Genomic DNA, 23,316 nt, shown 5'->3' on the forward strand with positions numbered 1-23,316 from the left:
CAGGGTCTGTCTCTCTCCTGCTCCTGTTGGGTCCCGGGTGAGTGCGTTAACGTGATTACCCAGTCCTGGCACACAGGAGCAGGAGAGAGATAGCTGCGTCCTGAATTTGGGGGGGGGGGGGGGGCTGCGGTGGATGCGTCCTGAGTGTTGGGGGAGGGCGACTGCCCCTGGGCCCAGCTCTGTCTCTCAGCGGCTCTGATGGTCTTACCCTAGCACATTGGTGGAGTCTCTTCTGTGACAACTATGGTGTGTTTTCATAAGACCAACCTGTTCAATGAGACTTACTACAAAGGTCCTTCATAATTGAACTGACACCAAAACATTTACCCAAACAAATTATCTATGATCTCTTATTATCTGTTTAATATATTTACTATGCTATTTGTTTACTATAATCAATATATCTTTATTGAATGTTACATATTATCCGAGTTCTCTTACACCTGAAATGATTTATATATCATTTATTCTAATTTATTTTATATTTCTCTACTTTAAATGCAATAATATTCTGTATCTCTCCTTTCGGTAATGGCGCTTGCTATTACAGCATAATGTAAGCCACATTGAGCCTGCAAAGAGGTGGGAAAATGTGGGATACAAATGCAATAAATAAATAAATAAATAAATGTGACAGAGATCAGGGCCGCCAAGAGACTGAGCCGGCCCCCCCCCCCCCCCAGGATCATCACTGCTGTCACCCCCTAAGATTGCCACCGCTGCCAACCCCCAGGATTGCCACTGCTGCTGCCCCTCCTCCGCCACACTTTCAAATACCTTGGCTTGTCTGGCGGGGATCGGCTAGGCCCTGCCAGCAGAAGTCTTCCTCCAGCGCTGCTCTTCACTCTGCCGCATTGCCTGCCCTGTCCCTGCCTGCCATGCGCGGCCTGAGGGGAAAAGCAGCCACTTGGCAGGCAATGCAGCAGAGTGAAGAGCAGCGCTGGAGGAAGACCTGCTGGAGGGGCCTGGGGGGACCCCTGCCAGCCAAACCAGAGGCCTTGGCCCGAAGCCCTGCTGTGTCTGCTTCTTCCCAGACTCCAAGGGGAGCCTGGCGCCGGAGTTTTCTTTCTCCTGCTCCTGTCGGGACATGATTACCCGGGTCCCGTCAGGAGCAGGAGAGAGAGAGAGACCCCGGTGCCGGGCCCCACTTGGAGGCCAGGCCCAGGGAATTTTGCCCCCCCCTCTCAGCGGCCCTGACAGAGATAATGTCTCCCTCTTGTGACACTGCCCCAATTTCCTCTAGCTGTCTCTATCCTGTGACCATTCTTCTCCTACAGGGTGTGAACAATGCATTGTTTGCAACCGTAATTACTAGTGCAGAGATACCAAGGGTGGCCCATCCCAGTGCTGGAAATTTACCCCCGCAATGCTGGAGATTGAAGATCAAATGAGTAAGATTTTTCTCACGGGCCCCAGCCATGTCTAAAATTAGTTCTGGCAGATTCACGTTCCAAAAACTGACATTTTCCAATCAATAAAGAGAAAATAAAATTATTGTTTCTACCTTTGTTGTCAGAGATGCCAGGGGTGGCCCATCCAGATGAGAGACATGTACCATTCCAATAAGTAAAATTGAAGGTCAATGAGTGACATTTTTCTCGCAGTGTATTCAATCTATAAATTTGAAATGGTGACGAAGGGATTGAATAAGCCCATGAAAGGGCTGCTGTCTACACTGATTGACAAGTAATGCCTTCATGAATGACACATTACATATTTTAAACACAATGATTTCAAACACTTAACACTAAACCACATACAAACCTATGGAAACAATTCAACTGTATTTAAAGATCCTTCATCATGCTGGAAACTCTTAAAAATTGCTCCCCTTTGGCTGCTCTGCACTAAGGATGCCAGCTATCAAACAAGGAACTAGTCCAGTAAACACTTTTTCAGGGTCCTGTTCATGAGATTACTTGTTTTTAAGTCCATCTTTAATTTTCCCCGCCTTTGTATTTCAGCATTTTTGGTTGTCCTGATTGCTTTTGCAAAAATATATATGGTTGTTAAAATAAGTCTGATAAAAATGAGCAAAAAAGGAGGTTCGGGACCCAAGATAATGGCTGCTAGAAGGATGACCTACTACTAATCATTTCTATAGTGCTACTAGACATATGCAGCACTTTATGCATTACATACAGGCACTTTCTCTGTCCCTAGAGGACTCACAATCTAAGTTTTTTGTATCTGGGACAATGGAGAGTTAAGTGACTTGCCTAAGGTCACAAGGAGCTGCAGTGGGAATTAAACCCAGGTTGCCAGGATCAAAGCCCCCCCTGCACTAACCATTAGGTTACTCCTCTGTGTTGCTCCCTTTTGAGTGAAGCCAAAACTTAAGTTGATATGGACAAGCGTGGGGGGAAAAACTAAGCTTTCCTTATCGAGTACTCCCACAGTCTCTCAGACTTCTGTGTTGCAATTGTTTCCCTCAGCTTCGGCTTCCATGGGGGCAGCGGGAGGCTTGCTTGCTGTGGTAGAGAGGGACGCTCTCCCACCCTTGAGGAAGGCATGTCGGTAAGTCCTCCAGCCCGTGCTCCTCCACAACCTGCCACTGTAAGCTCTCCCCTGTTGCAGGGGGATGTGCTGCTGGAAGCCGGACGGGAGACAGCAGTTGCATCAATGGGTCAGAGTTCCCTGCGGGAGGAAACATTTTGAGGAGCAGTGTTGCAGCTTCAAGCGCTCCATGCGAATGGACCCAGCAAACTCTGTTAGGGCTGCATAAAGGCGGTTAGCTTAGTTTAAAATAGGTTTGGACGGCTTCCTAAAGGAAAAGTCCATAGACCATTATTTAAATGGACTTGGGGAAGATCCACTACTTATTTCTGGGATAAGCAGCAGCATAAAATGTATTGATCTTTTCTGGGATCTTGCCAGGTATTTGTGACCTGGATTGGCCACTGTTGGAAACAGGATGCTGGGCTTGATGGACCTTTGGTCTGTCCCAGTATGGCAATACTTATGTAATATGGAGCCGTCAGAGACCCTGACGGGATTTCCAGAGGGGCCAGCAGCCCTGTAGAGTGGGAGTACTATGCCAAAAATGCCAGTAACCCTTGAAACTATCTGGCAGGCTATTACAAAGTTGGATTTATCTGTAAGTAAAATACTTTTTCAAGTAGAGAAGGATTTGGAGCGTATAGAATATGAAGGGACTTCATTGGGTGATTTAACCTCTAGGGAAGACCTAGGCAGGAAGATTGTTGGAGTACAAGAAGTTCAAAGGAAGATAATTCAGGACTTATCAGGATTGCATTGGAAGCATGAAACACTGGAAAAAAATATGTGGAAGTTAAATTTACGGTTTTTTGAACTTTCCTCGGATACCCTATATGACATCAAGGTATCTTTTTAAGAAATACTTAGGAGAAAATTTGAAGCTGCCACTTGAGGCATTATCTCCACTGGATAGGGTTTTCTATCTACCCTATAAGAAAAAGCAAGCTATGGGTGAAGGGACATCTGTGGTTTTGCCAATATGGAGGTCTGTAGATATTTCCAATATAACTGATACATTGGAGACCTCTATAGAAGTAACGGAGGACCGAGCAACTCTGCTTGTGTCATTTGTTTTTGAATCTGCTAGAAATCGTGTTCTAACATTATTTTTTCAACATAGACTTGAATTGTTTTGGGATCAAAATGTATGGTGTTTTCCAGATGTTTGCAAGGAGCCTCAGGAAAGGCGGAAGCAATTCCTGAGTTTGCAAACAAGAGTGATTCAGTGTTCTGACCTCTGACAGCCTCGCACTAGTTTATAATGTGATCCTAAAATGTGTTTAATGCTTTTACTGTTATTTTCACTTCTAAGGATTTTCATTGCTGCAGTTCTCACTGCAAAGATAAGTGAGCAATGCATTGTGTGTAATGTAGTTCACAGGCAATGTAGCCACTCCTGTCTGTCTGTACAAGAACTGTTACCATTGGTTTGTGCTGCTGTCCAGACCTCCTCTCTTTCTCAGCCAAGCTTGGCTCTTTTGTCTACCTGCTATCATTTCCTGGTCATTCTTACTATCTCTATCCTGAGAGGTCAGCCAGGTACAACCTTTCCCTCCAATCGAGGGCTGTCCTCTAGGACCACCCCTTGTTACCCGATGGCAGGCTCTGTCCCCATTGGTCTTTACCTCCTCCTCTCTGGGCCTGTGTGAGCCTTCTTGACCTCCCTGTCCCTCTCGCCATGAGGCATTCTCCATCTTACTTCAGACAGCACTTGTCCTGCTTCAAACTCCCTGGAACGAACTTGAATGAACCTTGAATATATATTCTTAATGAGATATTGCACTCTCCAGTCACCCAGCTCTGAGATACTTCTATCTGTTCAACTATTTCTTACCTCTGCAATAAAGCTGCCTCTCTTCAGATTTCTACCTCCAACCACTGATACAGCTCTCAGAATTACGGAGTCTCTGTGCCCTGGGGCAACACTTCTGAACATCATGACTGTGAGTAAATTATCTGTATTTATTCAATAAAAAGAAACTTCAGAAAATAATAGAGACTTCAGGTGTGCTCTGGTGTGCCAAGGTTATACTTCAAGATATTAGGACTTTACAGTAACAAGTCTTAAGAGGCTTGACATTCAGAACAATGGTCTTTTCTTCTTGAGATTTCCTGTAAACTGTATGGTGAAAGTTGATATATTTTTTAATGACCCTAAGCAATTGCAGCAGGGGCGTAGCCAAGCAACAGATTTTGGGTGGGCCTAGGCAAGAATTGGGTGGGCACCAAGTTTTCTCTCCCCCCCCCCCCCCCAACCAAAAAATATCTCAGCTGGTGGGAAAACGCTTCTTTCCACCTTGACAGTCTGCAGCAGGCATGTGCTGAAAACTGAGCATGCGCAGGTGCCAGTATCGTGGAGAGTTGCGTTTTCGTTAACATCAGGAGGAAGTCTTCAGCTGGCAGAGCTTGAGATCCCCACTAGCTACCGCTAAATGTGTGCTACTGTTGGGTGGGCCTGAGCCCTAAGTGGGTGGGCCCCGGCCCACCCAGGCCCACCTGTGGCTACTCCACTGAATTGCAGTCATTTCTTGACAATACATTTCCTCAGCTTGTAAACCCTAGCTAGTTAGGTGACAATGGATAATAATACGGGTTATATTTATTAGGTCTGGATTGGGGTCTTTTTCTTTTCCTGAGGGATTGAATTATTTAGTTTTTCTTGATTATTCCTTCCAAGTTTTCTGAGGTTCTAGGTAATGGGAAGGGAGCACTAATTGATTTGTTGTGCGGAGGGGGAGTTCCCCTCCTTCCTTTTTTCTTCTGTGAATGATGTAACTTTTGATTAGTTTCTGTGTTCATTCCTTTCCTGACTTCTGAGCAAGTGCATTCCTTGTATTATTTTGTTAAATTTACTATAAATAAAAAGAGAAAAAAAAAAGACTGGCAAAAAGCCAGAGACATTTCATTAAGCTAACAAATACATTTAAGAGGCAAACAGACATAGGAGGCAGAACTCCATTACCGGCTAAATTTAAACCATGCAGCCTGCTTGAGTTTTTAAATAATCCACATTTGCACAGTAAAGATAATTACCTGTAAAGTGATCTTTTGCAGGATTTCAGTGTCCCTTTTTCCTCTTGCTGCTGCTAGCGGCACAGCTTCAATTGAATTAACCCACCTCGGGGCTTTGGGCCTGTAATGCGACCCACCCTCAAGGAAGCAGAAAGTTGTGAGGGCAGGACGTGTCATAGGGAAGGCCCGACGCCCTGAGGCAGACTGATTCAATTGAAGCAGTTCTGCTAGCGGTGGCAAGGGGAAAAAGTGGCAGAGACCACGGAGAGAGAGGGAGAAGGACAGATGCTGGAACTGGGAAGGGGGGTAAGGAAAGGGGAGAGATACTGGAACTGGGATGGAGAGGGAAAGAGAGGTGCTGGTCTGGATGCAGGGAGAGTGATACAGGCAGATGCCAAAGTCACCTCCTCTCAATGGAGTGTGAACTAGAGTTGGGGACCCAATGCATATGTAACACACCAAATGCTTATGACTTGGTATGTCTGTTAGTGTGTCATTCTTCCTTTTTTGCAGACATACCAAGTCACACGCATTTGGTGTATAACACATGCATTCGGCCCCAGACTCCAGCTCACACGCCAAAGACCCCTCCTCTCAAACATTGGAGTCCCTGGACCTACTCAAACAATGCCCTGGTGGTCTAGGGTAGGTTGGACAGCAGCAATCCCCCAATCGTTGCATCCCGTGCTGGCTCCATTGTTCTAAATAGTGGCCACAAACCCTTGTGAGACTGCCATGAGGTCGCAGTGACATTTGAGACTTGGAGCCAGCACAGGCAGCTGCGACTGGGAATCAGTGCTGACCAACCTACCCTGAACCTCCAGGGCATCATGATTGGGGGGGCAGGGGGGAGAGAAGGCAAGGAGGGAGAGAGGTGCTGCATCGGGGGTCAAGGAGGAAAGAGGTGCTGAATGGGTGGGCAAGGAGGGAGAGAGGGGCTGCTACAGAGTGGGCAAGGAGGGAGAGGGGCTACATTGGTGGTGGAGGGGCAAGGAGGGAGAGAAGTGCTGGACAGGATGTCATATAGGGAAGGGCAGATACAATGAGAAAAGTGAGGCAGAAAGAGGACACAGAGAGGGGAAAAGGTGCTGGAGTTTGGGGGGGAGGACCTGTGGGAAAAGAAGAAAGAGGAGGAGGTGCTGACCCTGCAAAGAGGAGACAGAATAGGAGTGAGGGAAGAGAGAGGAACACTTGCTGGACCCCTGCGGGGGAGGGAAGATGGAGGGAGAGATGTTGGCCAGGAGAGACAGACAGGAGGGAAGGAAGAGAGAGAGAGAGAGAGAGAGAGAGAGAGAGAGGCTTGCACTGGGGGGGGAGGGGAATAGGTACACAGAGATGGGAGATGCTCAACATGGCGGGAAGACAGGGGTGATGCAGGGTCAGATAGATACGGATGCAGAGAGAAGATGGATGGTGGACATGGAGAGAAAAGAAGTGCCAAATGGACAAGGAGACTCTGGCAAGGTAGTTAAGAGAAGACAGAGGAAAGCAGAAACCAGAGACTGGGACCAGTGGCATAGCCACCCAGTTTGAACTGAAGCCCACCCAAAATTCTAGTACCTTTGTTATGGCTGGCAGTGATCCCCAAGCCCCGCCAGCTGGAAGAGGTACTTTGGTGGCCAGAACAGCTCATTCTCCTACTGCCTGCAGCCAACAGCACTGTCCATGCATTACCACTGTGCTACCACTCCCCCCCAACCCATGTAGGCTCATGCAAAAACTGAGCATGTGCAGGAGGGGAGATGCTGGCAGAATAGAAGCATGTGATCAATGCTGCCAGCTACAGCAAGTAAGAGAATGACTTGTTCTGGCTCCCAGAGGACCTCTTCCAGCCAGCGGGGCTTGTGGATCACTGCCAGCTCAGATATTTATTTGTTGGGGGGTCACTGGTCCAGGAGCAGGGGTGGGAATAGAAAACATGGGGGGGGGGGAGGTGGATCATGTGCCCACTCACTTTGGGCTCAGGCCCACCCAAAATATCATGTCTGGCTATGCCTCTGACTGGGACCAACACAATAAGAAAAATAAAATGACCAAACAACAAAGGTAGAAAAAAGAATTTTATTTTCTATTTATTGATTGAAGCATGTCAATTTTTGGAATGTGCATCTGCCACAGCTAGTTTTAGACATGAGACTCGTGAAAAAAACCTCACTCATTAGCCTTCAATCTCCAGCATTGGAATGGGCCACCCTTGGCGTCTCTGTTATTGGTCATTCCCTTGCATGTGACCTCCTCCCCCCTCCTCCCCCCCCCCCAGCAGAGCCTGGATCTGTCATCACTCCACTGCAGATTGTTGGCAGGTCTCTCATCAATGCAAAAGGAAGGAAGTCAAAGAGGCTTCTCCATAGAACATAGGTGTTAAAGATTTTATAATATATCTAACAGACAAATCTTGACTATACTGTGTGTCACAAAAAGATAAAATCAAAGGTTCTTGTATTCAACAAATTTCCCTTTGCTTTGTATCCAATAGATAAAGACAAGGACTTGATACCAGGCCATGTTTCAGTGGAATCGCCTGCATCAGGAGCCACACAAAGCAACGCTATCAAATAAGTTGCTCTGTTTGCTCTTTCCTTCTCTCTCTGCTGTCTTCTAAGTCTTCTAGTGAATAAAAAGGACAATTCTATAACATAACACCTCTTGTGCATGTACAGTTATAGAATACTAGCATTTTCAGAGGTATATGTACACTTGTCACCTAGACAAAGGTCAGGGTCATACATTTGATATACCGTCTTTCTATGATGTAGCCAAAGCAGTTTATTCTGTAAGGGCATAGAGGAAATTCTATAAATAGCTCTCAATAATGGGCACTGAAAAAGTGGTATTCTATAAAGGGCACACATCCTTTACAGAATAGCTTATAGCGTCAATTGTTGCACTTAACTTTAGAAGATAGACTTACACCCGCTGAAACCTGGTGTAAATACTGGCGCCCAAGTTAGGCGTGCCTACCCGGTATTCTAGAACTATGTGCGTAACTTTCCAGAATTGCCCCTGACACGCCCATGCCCCTCCCGTGGCCTTACACACTATGGGAGTTAGGCACCTTGCCTTATAGAATAGTGCCCAACCAGATGCACATACAAATTGTAATGATTGCCAATTAAAATCAATAATTGGTTGTTGGTACCCAATTATTGATGGTTAAGTGCTTGTTAACCAATTAATTTATGCCCTTATCTCGGTAGCACCTCCAAATTTGGGCACCATATATGGAATCCAGGGGTTGGCATATAAATGCAAGGGAGTGTAAACATGGGTGGAGAATGGGTGGGCAGTGGGTGGGACTACCACTTACAATATTCCGTAAGTTATTTGTGTTACACGCGTCCTTGCCACATTTACGTGACCGCAGTTATGACAGGTCTATGGCTGGCCGTGCTGAGGCTGGGTTACACTAGTATTCTATCATAGAATGCAGTCTCCCAGATGCCCTTATAGAATAGGCTTTCACTGCGAGGCATCGGGATGCCTAAATGTTAGGTGCACTGATACTGGATTACACTAATATTCTATAATGGAATCCAAGCACCCACTTACAGAATTACCCTCATAGGGCTTTATTCTATAACGGTAATTGGTCCTAAATATACGCTCCTACATGTTATGCTCCTAAATTTATGTGCATACTCTGTGCTCCAAAATAAATTATGCTCATCATTTAGGAACACAAATTTGAGTGTAAATTATGCTCATAAATTAGGAGCATAAATTTTAGAAGCGTAAATTTAGGAGCATAACCTTTATAGAATAAGGCCCATAGTGGGTCATACTGTAAAGTCCAGTGTTGGTGCTTCTGATTCAGCAGATATACAGAAGAACAAAAGCCTTCGCAGACTCAAGAACACACAGAAAACAAGCAAAGATGACTCAGAAATAAATAGACAATGCTTCAATGGTCCAAAAAGATTTATTGTCCAACAACAAAGACTCGACACGGCTGTGTTTCGGCCAACTGGCCTGCCTCAGGAGTCTCCTACTGTTGTCTGTATAGAGCTGTCTGTATCAAATGCTGCAGAACAATATGTAATAAGCTACTCTTTGTTGCTAGCCTGCAATTTGGAGGGAAGCACTGCTGAGAGCACTGCGCCCCAGAAAATGGTCAACCTCTAAAGCACTTCTCTAGATTGTAGGCGAAATGTCCATAGTCTGGTTCTGGAGGAGCCACCTGTGGAGGATCCCCGCTCAGAGGGAGTAGATTCTCTCACTTGGGGGTCTGTCTTTTATAGGGGAAAGAGAACCTTGATTTCATTTCCAGGACTGAACCATCATCTATGTAGGTGTAGCGAGAAGTGTGTTTCAGGTACCTATCCAGCAGGCATGAGGGTTGTAGATTTGGTTCCCATCGCAGATGCGATCCAGGCTGGCCCCCACCCCCACCCCACCTTTCCTAAAGACAGCAACACCGACGTTGATTCTTGCAACCTCCCCCCTCAACAGAGGAGGTGAAGAAGAGTGGACGACTGTGGCTAGGAAGGTGTTGCTGCTTCTGTTTTCTGTGCTATTGGGTAGAGAAAGAAGGAAGAAAAGAGTTTGTGGGGGGCTAAATTAAAGAGAATGGATTCTTATAGTCTTGGGGGGGGGGGGGAGAGAGGAATTGGTGACCACAGGGGTTTGGAAGGGACAGAGGGGAGGGAATGATACTGGGAAGAGGCTATGATGAAAGACCACTGGGAGTGGATGGTGAAGAAGAATGGGTAGAAAAAGAGGACCCTGGGTGTTCAGCACAGTTGGGTGGGGCTTGAGGACCACTGTGGAGCCTGAGATCCAATTTGCAGGAAATATGTGGTGACTGAAAATGGAGGACCTGCAAAGGGGGGGGGGGGGCGGGGGGGGTGGCAATGAAGGGAGAGGGGATACAGATATGATTTCTCTAGCTCCTAAAATGTCTAGTGAGGGCTGAGGGAGAGGAAGAAGCTAGACAGGAATGAGGATGTGAGAAGAAGAACCACACTAGTACTCACCTCCTTATCAATTCATATTTCCCTTTAATCCTGAATTCTGTCCCATACAGGTCCTAGAATCTTATCCCCTTCCCCCACCCCCGCCTCCTTCCCCTCCTCTTCCCACCCTCAGTCCTCTTCTCACCTCCCCGTCATTTTTAAAATTTTTTTTTATTTATAAGCATTTCAAATTCACATCATGTTTCAAAACAGTGATTAAAGAAAAAGTGAAAGGAAAAGGAAATATATCAATTCACAATTAACTACAAATTGCTCATCCACTCTAACAGGGGACAAGTAAGGAAACAATTTTAAATTGGGGAAAAAGTAATAACATGGTTAAGGAATACCAGGAAAAAGTCCTGCAGCTAGTATTCATAGAGCACCAATATTTTGGGATGATATTTCAAGAGATTTAACCCCTTCCTGTACTCTCACAAATTTCCCTGCAATTGCTTGGTTATATTTGAGGGTAATGCTTATTTGTTTTTCAATCCCAAACAACTCCCTGTCTTTAATATCATCCCCTTGTTGATACTTGAGATCCCTTTGCCCCCTCCCAAATAACATATTGTAAATCGTACACAGACAAGCAAGATTGGAAAACTACTTATAATGTGATTCCAAATTAACATTATTTAATATGCAAAAAGCTGTGCATATGGGGTTATTTTAATTAAGATATTTCCAAAAATTGCTTACCAGACCCCATGAGTAGCATGGAAAGGTTCCAGTGGAAAAGCTATGGGGAGCTCTGGGCCAACCTACTTTGGGCTTAGCCCCTCTTCCAAATTGTGGCACCATTGCTATGGTTTGTGGAGGTTCCCCCCTTCAGCGACCAGAAACTCCTCTATGATTGTAGTCGGCAGTGCTTTCCATGGGCCGCCACCGCACCAACCCCTCCCCCATACATGTATGAAAACTGAGCATGCATGAAGGAAGGGGGTGGGTGTGGTGGCCATTGTTCCTTCTAAGCTGAGCAGGAGTCCTCTATCTAGAGTCCTGCCAGTGGGGTGGGGGGGGGGGGGTGATGTTTCACTATCACATTTTCAATAGTGAGGGACAGGCAGGACTGCAGGGAACCTGCCTGTCTCTAGCAATTTCAAAGCACCGCCCCCTACTGACAGCAATGCAGTTGGAGGACTCAGCTTAAAGGGAACAGTGGTGGGGGCAGCCCATGGAAAGTGCCACTGATTGCAAACGTAGGGGAGTTCCCGACCACTGGGGAGGATGTCTCTTCTGCTGGTGGGGATGCCCGCCAGCTTTGGGGTGGGGACATAGAGAGCAAGGAGGGGGCAGAGAGCGGGGGCAGGGCTAAATTTTGTGCCCACCCGTTTTGGACTTAAGCCCTCCCCAAAACTACACCGCTGTAGTTAGACAATCCTGCTTTACATGTACAAAACCTCTGGCTAGATTATTTCAAAGACATGCATCCTACCTTCTTTTCCTCTTACTCCCTATTCTTCTCCATAATGTCCAGAAATACAAATACTAGAGCTGTGAAAAATATTATTCGGCCGAATACGAATATGAAGCATTGAGCTCTAACATAACAAATAATAAAAGAAGCAACGTGAAATCAGAGATCAAGTGTTTATTTCAGTAGGATTTAGCCCGGGATTATTCATATTCAAATTTAAATTGCTATTTGGCTGAATACGAATAATGTATTCAGGGCGCTATTTGGGGCTGAAACTAATCGAATACGAATATAAACACACACATAGGCATTCGTTTATTCAACGATTAGGTATTTCCAGAGGTTCTCGATTTAGACAGGCGATACAGAGGACCAGGTTTGTCTTTAAGTAAGAGTCAGCAGCCACAAGCCGGCCACTGCTAAACAGACCAGCAGGGAGAGTTGGAGCAAGTGACCAGAGTTACAATGGTCCGTGTTACAGCAGGAGTGGTAATAATCGGACAGGGTGATGGTCTCTCTGGTTTCACATTTATTGGAGTCCAGGCAGCCGCGTTTCACCAGTGTACCTATGATGGGAGAAGAGAACACAGTAAGGACAAAAGTTATATTACTATATTAGAGTCAGCCTGCTGGGTAAGTGATTACAGTACAGCTTTAGTAAGTTCCTACTGTGAAGAACATAGGGTGTGAAGGGGTACCCAAGACCTGGGGAAGTAAAGGGACTGCACACAGAGTCAGTGACTGAAGTGGGAATGAGAACTGAAGCACAGGGAAACTGGATTTTGGTACTGGATGGAAAACACCTCTACAGATTAGAGGGTCAGTAGTCAAATGAGTTGGCAGGAGAGGCCCCTGTCCAGTTAAACCACACTGAGCAGGCCTTCATGCTGTCCCTGCTCCATCCCATCAATCCCAATCCCCACCCTTCCTGCTTGTTCCTCCATTTAGGCCCATTCCTCCTTCTTACCCCCTTCCATCAGCCACTATCCTCAGCTTATTTGAAGCTCCTTCCTCTCATCCCTTCACCCTTAGGGTTACCATATTTGCTCCCCCCCCAAAAAAAGGACACATGCCCTGCCCCTGCCATACCCACCCCGCCCCACCCCACCACACCACACCACACCACACTACACACCACCCACACCCCGCCCCCTTTCACACTCCCCACCCACCCCCTGTCACATACCGCCCCACCCCTTTCACACACCCCATCACACCCCCTAAGGGGGTCCTATCCTCCCCTCCCCTTACCTTACCATACTGCCCTGGTGGTCTAGTGACCTCTTTGGGGCAGGAAAGAGCCCCCTCTTTCCTGCCCGGAATGCTGCCCTACATACTGTTCCTCGCTGACGGTCCCAGTGCCGATTCAAAATGGCCACCGAGAGTTGAAGCGGAAGTCTCGCGAGGCCGCTTCAACTCTCGGCGGCCATTTTGAATGAAATCCGGACAAACGGGCAGGCTGGCAAAACCCGCCCGGTTGACTGGCCATGTCCTCAAAAAGAGGACATGTCCGGGTAAAACCGGACATATGGTAACCCTATCCACCCTCCTTATTGCCTTCTCTCAGCCATGAAGCATGGCTCTCCCTGGAGTGTTCATATCCCCAAGCTCCCTACCCTCAGCCCTTCCCCTTTCCCCAATGTCCCCTTCCCCCAGCCATCACCCACCATTGTTGGCCTTGGAAGTGACGCACTTCTGGTTATCACTGCAGGTCGCGGTATGGTTCTGAATTGTGAGGTCTATACACAGGTCACAATGGTAGCACTTTAGGCCATCTCCTGGAAAAGCAAATGCGATACAAGTGAGACAAACAGGTAGGTGTAGTGGATGTCCAGAACGTTCTCCCAGGGAAAGTGGTGGGGACCTGTGAGGGAGTCTATAACACACTACTGCTCCCCCTTAATGACACTCAACAGTGTCAGAACCTCCTTAAAACTCACAATCCCTCCCGGCAGGGAGGAAGTGACACAGGAGGGGTGGAGCCAAGAGGCTGTGGCCCAAGAAGTATAAAAGCCAAGGGCACAAGCAGGTTTAGGAGTTCCAAATCCAGAGTGAAGCAGTGAACTGCAACTGCAGCAGTCAGGTAGCCAAGTTCAACTTGGGACCTTGCAGACTTGTATCTTTGGCCTGGCTGGACACAGGCTAACCTTTGTCATTTGCTAAAATTTATACTGGTAACTCTGTGAATCCAGACCAGAGTCAAGCAGAGTGCACTGTCTTGCTGAGAGACAGTAGTGCACACTGGACATTTTTACATTTAAGAACTAGTTTTCTGTTTACTTTCTCCCCCACTTGTGAATTGAACAAAAAACCCCTACCTGACACCTTTAATAAATATTATTTCTGTTCACTTAATCCACTGTGTGGCCCCATTTTATCCAGGCTCCGAGCCTGCCCTCATTCACGTTACCACAGGTCCAAAGCAGTGATGGAATTCGAAAAGGCATGGGATGTACACAGAGAATTAGTAAAAGGCCAAAGGACGGAAACTGAGCGTCTCAGCTCAAAACAGCACTGATCAGTCTTGTTTTGCCTGTGGATAAGCCATTATATATTCTAGGCATAGACAGAAAGCTGCTGGTGGCCAGACATACAACTCACCTAATTCAGCATTTACTGTCAGCTGCTAGGTAAAGCCTGGGACATTTTTGGTATGGAAAAGTTAACTGTAGAATTACAAAAAAATTAGATTGTGAGCTCACTAGGGACAGAGAAAGTACCTGTCTTTCTTAGGATTTATTTGCTGTATTTTGGACGACAGAAAAATAAGTCAAACATAGTTAATAGACAATTACAACAGTAAAAATATTCAAATCACAATGCACAATAAGGCGTAGTATACTACTTACAATGTCAACACAACACCCAATAAAACATCGTAATAGACAGCAAAGAGTGTAAACGGAGATGGAGCATTTAGACAGATAAGACAGAGTAACAAAAGTTAGAAAATAAGGGGACTAACTTTTAAAGAAAGTTGCACATGAATTCAGAAGGGTGGTTGACTATTATCTGTGAGGTGTCCAAGGGAGTAGGGTAAGTGGATGGCTTTCCTCCAAAAAACAAGGGATACTCCAGTGGCGTAGCCAGACTGCCAATTTTGGGTGGGCCTGAACCCAAAGTGGGTGGGCACAAAATTTTCTCTCTACCCCCCCCCCCCCTCCCCCAGCAAAATGTAGTCACACTCAGATGCATTTGTCACACAGGGTAAAGTGCTGCTTTTCAGCGCATCAGATTTCAGACAATTTATTTAATAGCCTAATCCTTTTCAGTGAGCTTTCAGAGGCCAAAACCTCCTGCCTCAGGTCAGTATAATGCTGTTACGGTATCCTCTCCTGACCTAAGGAAGGAAGTATTGGTCTCTGAAACTTTATTAACACCATATTACTTTATACTAAATTAAAAATAAAATTATTTTCTTTACCTTTGTTGTATGGCCATTTACTTTTTCTCATTGTGTTGCTCCCAGTCTCTAGATTCTGCTTTCCTTCGTTTTCGCTTAACTCTTCTGCCAGGGTTTCCTGGCCATTTGTCATTTTTCTCTCCTTTTTCTTTGCTTTCTTCAATATTTTTCTGCCTCTCTCTGTGTCCAGATTTAATTCATTCTTACTATCCATTCTTTAATTTCCTTCATCTACTTATGGCTTTTCATCTTTTTCTCACCCTTGTTCTCCCCATGCCCCTTCCTCTTATTCTCCAATCTTTCACTACTCCCCCTTTCCATGCAGCAGCTCTCCTCTTTCTCTCCCCATCCTTCCAGTGTCTCCCCTCTCTCTCCCCATCCTTCCAATAGTCTCCCCTCTTTCTTTCTGCATCCTTCCATCCAGTGTCACCACTTTCTCCCTACCCTTCCATCCAGCGTCTTCCCTCTTTCTCTCCCCATCCTTCCACCCATCTACCCTCTCTCCTGATCCTTCCATCTAATGTCTCTCTCCCTCCTTCTAACCAGTGTCTATCTCTCTACCCTTTTCTGTTTAGTGTCCCTTCTCTACACATCCTTCCAGTCTCTCCCCTTTTTCTCTGCATCCTTTCATCCATCTCCCCTCTTTCTCTGCCATCCTCCCATCTGTTTTCCCTCTTTCTCTCCCCATCCTCCGTTTTCCCTCTTTCTCTGCCATCCTCCCATCTGTTTTCCCTCTTTCTCTCCCCATCCTTCCATTTTCCCTCTTTCTCCCCATCCTGCCATCTGTTTTCCCTCTTTCTCTCCCCATCCTCCGTTTTCCCTCTTTCTCTGCCATCCTCCCATGTTTTCCCTCTTTCTCTCCCCATCCTTCCGTTTTCCCTCTTTCTCTGCCATCCTCCCATCTGTTTTTCTCTCCCATCCTCCGTTTTCCCTCTTTCTCTGCCATCCTCCCATGTTTTCCCTCTTTCTCTCCCCCTCCTTCCGTTTTCCCTCTTTCTCTGCCATCCTCCCATCTGTTTTCCCTCTTTCTCTCCCCATCTTTCCATTTTCCCTCTTCTCTGCCATCCTCCCATCTGTTTTCCCTTTCTCTCCCCATCTTCCATTTTCCCCTCTTTCTCTGCCATCCTCCCATCTGTTTTCCCTCTTTCTCTCCCCATCCTTCCCTTTTCCCTCTTTCTCCCCATCCTGCCATCTGTTTTCCCTCTTTCTCTCCCCATCCTCCGTTTTCCCTCTTTCTCTGCCATCCTCCCATGTTTCCCTCTTTCTCTCCCCATCCTTCCTTTTTCCCTCTTCTCTGCCATCCTCCCATCTGTTTTCCCCTCTTTCTCTCCCCATCCTTCCATTTTCCCCTCTTTCCTCTGCCTCCTCCCATCCTGTTTTCCTTCCCTCTTTCTTCTCTGCCCCATCCTTTCCATTTTCCCTCTTTCTCCCCCATCCTGCCATCTGTTTTCCCTCTTTCTCTCTCCTCCCCTCCTCCGTTTCCCTCTTTCTCTCTGCCATCCTCCCATGTTTTCCCTCTTTCTCTCCCCATCCTTCCGTTTTCCCTCTTTCTCTGCCCATCCTCCCCATCTGTTTTCCCTCTTTCTCTCCCCATCCTCCGTTTTCCCTCTTTCTCTGCCATCCTCCCATCTGTTTTCCCTCTTTCTCTCCTCCCTCCTCCGTTTCCCTCTTTCCTGCCATCCTCCCATCTGTTTTCCCTCTTTCTCTCCCCTCCTTCCATTTTCCCTCTTTCCTCCCATCCTGCCATCTGTTTTCCCTCTTTCTCTCCCCATCCTCCGTTTTCCCTCTTTCTCTGCCATCCTCCCATGTTTTCCCTCTTTCTCTCCCCATCCTTCCGTTTTCCCTCTTTCTCTGCCATCCTCCATCTGTTTCCCTCTTTCTCTCCCCATCCTTCCATTTTCCCTCTTTCTCTGCCATCCTCCCATCTGTTTTCCCTTTCTCTCCCCATCTTTCCATTTTCCCTCTTTCTCTGCCATCCTCCCATCTGTTTTCCCTCTTTCTCTCCCCATCCTTCCATTTTCCCTCTTTCTCCCCATCCTGCCATCTGTTTTCCCTCTTTCTCTCCCCATCCTCCGTTTTCCCTCTTTCTCTGCCATCCTCCCATGTTTTCCCTCTTTCTCTCCCCATCCTTCCGTTTTCCCTCTTTCTCTGCCATCCTCCCATCTGTTTTCCCTCTTTCTCTCCCCATCCTCCGTTTTCCCTCTTTCTCTGCCATCCTCCCATCTGTTTTCCCTCTTTCTCTCCCCATCTTTCCATTTTCCCTCTTTCTCTGCCATCCTCCCATCTGTTTTCCCTCTTTCTCTCCCCATCCTCCGTTTTCCCTCTTTCTCTGCCATCCTCCCATGTTTTCCCTCTTTCTCTCCCCATCCTTCTGTTTTCCCTCTTTCTCTGCCATCCTCCCATCTGTTTTCCCTCTTTCTCTCCCCATCCTTCCATTTTCCCGCTTTCTCCCCATCCTGCCATCCATTTTCTCTCTCCCACATTCAGGCCCACCAGCCCCAGCTCCCATTGCCGGCCACTGCTGCTTTTCCTGATGAGCAGCAGGGCCGGCGCTACAAAAAGAAGAAGCGCTCAGCTGACTGAGCTGAGCGCCAACGCGTCGTTAACCCGACGAGAAAAAATGTTTTTAAAAAACGCGGCACTGCAGGCAGCCTCGAAGCATTGGCTGCTGGCTCTGCAGGCTCCTTCCGGTCTCTTACGTCACTGCCCCTGCTTCGCTACAGGGGCAGTGATGTAAGAGATGGGAGGAGCCTGCACAGAGCCAGCAGCCAATGCTTCGAGGCTGCGTGCAGTGCCGCGTTTTTTTTAAAACATTTTTTTCTCGTCCTTAGCGACGCGTTGGCGCTCAGCTCAGTCAGCTCAGCTGAGCACTTCTTCTTTTTGTAGCGCCGGCCCTGCTGCTCATCAGGAAAAGCAGCAGTGGCCGGCAATGGGAGCTGGCGCTGGGCGGGCCTGGACTGAAATTGGGTGGGCCTGGGCCCACCCAGGCCCACCCGTAGCTACGCCCCTGGGATACTCATGACATGGAGCCGTGTTTCGGCTTAGCCTCCTGCCTCAAGGTCTGTAGAACTATAAAGTATGGTAAAGCAATTATGTGGTGAATAATGAAAACACATTAGAATCATCAAAAATTACCAAGTGCTTCCTGTAGCAGTCTGTATGGAAATGGTTTTTCCGAGGTCATGGGGTGGGGGGGGGGGGGGGGTTAAACTTCACAGGGGTGAAGTCACATCCCTAAACAGAGATGTAGAGGTATAGTTAACCTGCATGGAGCAGCGGTTACAATCTTAATTACCTTACTAGGTGGACTGGAAAGGCCATTTTGATCTGTATCTGCTGTCATTTACTAGGTTACTATCCAGCTTATTTGCGAATGAGATCGCCGGCCATCTTCCGACACAAATCGGGAGATGGCCGGCCATCTCCTAAAGCTGGCCAAATCGGTATAATCGAAAGCCAATTTTGGGTGGCTCCAACTGCTTTCTGTCGCGGAGCCGGTGAAAGTTCAAGGGGGCGTGTCGGCAAGCTAGTGAAGGCGGAGGGGGGCGTGGTTTGAGATGGCCAGCTTCACCCGATAATGGAAAAAAGAAAGCCAGCCCTGACGAGCATTTGGCCGACTTTACTTGGTCCCTTTTTATTCATGACCAAGCTTAAAAAAGGTGCCCCAACTGACCAGATGACCACCGGAGGGAATCCAGGATGACCTCCCCTTACTCCCCCATTGGTCACCAACCCCCTCTCACCCAAAAAAAAATAAAAAAAAACATTTTTTTGCCAGCCTCTATGCCAGCCTCAAATGTCATACCCAGCTCCCTGACAGCAGTATGCAGGTCCCTGGAGCAGTACTTAGTGGTTGCAGTGCACTTCAGGCAGGTGGACCCAAGCCCATCCCCCCTACCTGTTACACTTGTGGTGGTAAATGTTAAGCCCTCCCAAACCCCCCAAAACCCACTGTACCCACATGTAGGTGCCCCCCTTCACCCCTAAGGGCTATGGTAATGGTGTACAATTGTGGGGAGTGGGTTTTGGTGGGGATTTGGGGTCTCAGCACCCAAGGTAAGGGAAGTATGCATCTGCGAGCAATTTTTGAAGTCCACTGCAGTGCCCCCTAGAACAGGGGTAGGCAACTCCAGTCCTCGAGAGCCGCAGGCAGGTCAGGTTTTCAGGATATCCTCAATGAATATGCATGAGATAGATCTGCATACCATGGAGGCAGTGCTTGCAAATCTATCTTCTGCATATTCATTGTGGATATCCTGAAAACCTGACCTGCCTGCGGCTCTTGAGGACCGGAGTTGCCTACCCCTGCCCTAGGGTGCTCGGTTGGTGTCCTGGCATATGAGGGGGACCAGTGCACTACAAATGCTGGCCCCTCCCACGACCAAATGGCTTGCATTTGGCCGGGTTTGAGATGGCCGGCTTCGGTTTCCATTATGGGCAAAAACCGAGGCCGGCCATCTCAAACCCGGCCATCTCTGACATTTGGGCGGCCCCAACTGTATTATCAAAAAAAAGATGGCCGGCCATCTTTTTCAAAAATACGGTTGGCTCCGCCCATTTATGGAGCTGGCCCCGGAGATGGCCGGCCATGGAGATGAGCGTCCCCGTTCGAAAATGCCCCTCTACTATGTTACATTTACTGATGACAATATATGACAAAGGAGGTAATTCTATAAGGAGCCACCTAGTTTTAGGCAGGAGCAGGGGTGTAGCCACGCGAAGACTTCAGCTCACCCAATTTTGGCTCAGGCCCACCCAGCAGCAGCACATTGTTGGCACAGTTGGCAGGATCCCCAAGCCCTGCCAGCAGAAGACATCTGCAGCCCTCCATAACCCCTGCCAGACGGCTACTATAAATATAATTTGAAGCTTCTCTTGCCTGAGTAGAGATTGGGCTAAGCGTATTTTTCTGGATGAGGGTCATCAGGGGGATAAGAAAAGATTGAAAAGTGTGGGGGCAAGGATAGAGCCATGAATGACTCCATAAGGTAGCACTTAAGTCAGGAGAGGGCAACCACTGTCCTCGAGGGTTTTCAAGATTGCCACAATGAATATGCATGAGATCCATTTGCCTACAATAAAAGCAGTACATGCGAATGAACTCATGTGGAAATTCTGAAAACCTGACTAGGTTGTGGCCCTTGAGGACCAAGGTTGCCCTCCCCTGGCCTAAGTGCTATAGCACATAATTGGAAAAGTGTGTGCACATGGGCAGGCCATGGGCGATTCATGCATTTATGCACAAAGCTTATAGAATACTGTATATTACACATGTATTTGCCAATATTTAGGCATGTGCATTTACATCTGCCATAGACCAGGCAAAAGTGGTGGTGCTTAAATGTTGAAACATAAATGAAGACTTACACTAGCCTTTTATAACAGAATCTGGTTGTGCAGACGCTATGATGAAATTTTTTAAAATTTTTGTTACATTTGTACCCCCGCGCTTTCCCACTCATGGCAGGCTCAATGCAGCTTACATGGGGTAAAGGAGGGTTAAGTGACTTGCCCAGAGTCACAAGGAGCTGCCTGTGCCTGAAGTAGGAATTGAACCCAGTTCCTCAGGACCAAAGTCCACCACCCTAACCACTAGGCCACTCCTAATGCCCACTGTTTGGCTCGCATTTTTGGCAATCTGTACAGAATTGCTCCTCAAAGGTGCATTGATCGGGAATGAAACTACCCCTGCAAGGCCAACCAGATTCGAAAGCTACACTTATATCAAATAGGTCATTCTTCCCTCCATCAAGACGGGGGGTGGATCTCACTGACCACAAGAACTGATTCAGTTCTATAGTCCATATGAAGCCTATATTATTTGGGTGAACAACAATGGCGGCAATTCTATAAACTGGTGCTTCATTTTCGGTACCACAAACAGGTGGGCTTATCACCGGATTCAATATAGGTCGCCATAAGTACATGCGCGTGCAAATTAAATAGTTAATGAGGTGTCAACAATCAATAGTTGCTGTCAAGTGGCAATTTTGAGTTATATGCGCATCTGCCCTAGACACCAAGGACGGACTGACTGTGATCTGGGCCCCCGGGTAGTAAAGGTCATTGAGCCCCCCCCCCCCCCGACCACTGCCCACCGCTCCCCCACAGCCCCCTCCCACTCACTACAGCCTCCTACTGCTGCAGCTGCTGCCCCCTTTCTGTACACTACAGTCACACATCCTCAGTAGTGGGCCATTCCAGCTCCTACCTTGAAAGGCCCTGGTGGTCTAGTGGCTTATTCAGGGGCAGAAAAGAACCCCAATCTTTCCTGCCCACTACCGCTATTCTGCCTGGCTCCGCCATGTTTTCAAAATGGGTACTGACACTTCCCACGGTAGTCTTGCAGGTCTCGATAGTCTCGCGAGACTGATGCAGGAAGTCTCGGCAGCCATTTTGAAATCACCGTGGCGCCAGGCAGAATAGCGTCAGTGGGCAAGAAAGTGTATTGTCCTTTCCTGCCCCCGCAGAGGACACTAGACCACCAGGGTTCTTCAAGGTGGGACCGGGAAGCGCCCACTGAGGCTCATCTGCAATTTTAATCACCTCACTCGTCGTTCTGATTTCCATATCATTTATAAATATGTTAAATAGCACCAGTCCCAATACATATCCCTGCGGCACTCCACTGTTCACCCTCCTCCATTGAGAGAAATGACCATTTAACCCTATCCTCTGTTTTCTGTCCAATAACCAATTCCTAATCCACACCAGACTCTTTAATTCTCACAGGAGTCTCTCATGAGGAACATTTTCAAAAGCTTTCTGAAAATCTAGATACACTACATCAACTCACCTTTATCCACATGTGTATTCACGCCTTCAACGAAATGAAGCAAATTGGTGAGGCAAGACTTCTCTTGGCTGAACCCATGCTGACTTTGACCCATTAAATCATGTTTGTCTACGTGTTCTGTCATTTTATACTTTATAATAGTTTCCACTATTTTGCCCGGGACCGACATCACCTTACTGGTCTCTATCTTCCTGGATCACCCCTAGAACCCTTGAAAACAATGGTCATTATTGACCTGATAGGTTAAAGTCTACCAAGGTGCAATAATAGGTGTGCCAGGACACACAAGGAAGGTCAAGAAGGCAGTATGGCAGCCACAAAGCACTTTATTGGAGCAGATCATTAAGGAAACCTGACACAGCCACATTTTGGCACTGCCTACATCAAGGGATTAAACAAATTCTTCAATGTTGTCCCAGTGGAGTTTCACCATGCTATGTTGATACTCTGTACCTTCACATGTAATAAGATCTCACATCTAGCGATGCTCTGTCACTCAGGACGTCGAAGGATTTGTTCATTCCTCTGATGCAGGAAATTTACTGAAACGTGACCAAGTTTTCCTTGATGATTTGCTCCGATGACGTGTATTGTGGTTGCCATACTGCTTTCTTAACCTTCTTTGTGCATCCTGACACTCCTATAGATGCAAACCTTTATTCTTCATGAAGTCTAAAATAAATATTTAGTCTCCAAATGTGGTGGCAAGGAAACATCTTTGAGCAAGCTTTTTATTGATTCCTATGTGTTCAACACTGCCCCATATGTATTTTTATTAAGGAAGCAAAATCCTTTTGGTATATTGTTTTTATTGAGATTCTTGGGACTCGGTTTTGAATTACTCACTGTTCTAGTATGGTTTCATTTTCTTATAGTTCAATGGAGAAAGGTAGTTAGTGTTTGAGTTTAATCCGATAATCTTTTCCGTGATCCTCTTGTTGCGTTCTTTTGTATTTCTTGAACAAAGTCTCTTTTGCTCTTATTTTTTCAGCTACTTGTTTGGAGAACCAAATAGGCTTCCTGCTTCTCTTGTTTTTGTTTACTTTCCTCACAAAAAGATCAGTCACCATATTTATAGCAGCCTTTAGCTTGGACCACTGTTTTTCCACTTCTCCTACGCCTTTCCACGCCAAAAGCTCCTTCTAGTAGTTAGTGGGGTTCCCCAGGGGTCTGTGCTGGGACCGCTGCTTTTTAACATACTGTATTTATAAATGACCTAGAGATGGGAGTAACT

The 23,316-nt window shown here is 47.0% G+C and overlaps 1 protein-coding gene across 1 annotated transcript in view; it reads right to left on the minus strand.

The window, feature by feature from the left end:
* Positions 1 to 12,065: 12,065 nt before the first annotated feature.
* The window catches only part of LOC115464960 (long neurotoxin 1-like), a 28,579-nt gene continuing 17,328 nt past the window's right edge, over positions 12,066 to 23,316 (minus strand). The window contains exons 2-3 of the mRNA XM_030195353.1: positions 13,551 to 13,661; positions 12,066 to 12,449 (exon numbers count right to left, since the gene is read on the minus strand). Of these exons, the coding sequence (XP_030051213.1) occupies positions 12,268 to 12,449; positions 13,551 to 13,661 (293 nt within the window). The 3' untranslated portion in view covers positions 12,066 to 12,267. The remainder of the gene's footprint in view (positions 12,450 to 13,550; positions 13,662 to 23,316) is intronic.

This window comes from Microcaecilia unicolor, chromosome 3, assembly GCF_901765095.1.
Source record: "Microcaecilia unicolor chromosome 3, aMicUni1.1, whole genome shotgun sequence".
NCBI lineage: Eukaryota > Metazoa > Chordata > Amphibia > Gymnophiona > Siphonopidae > Microcaecilia > Microcaecilia unicolor.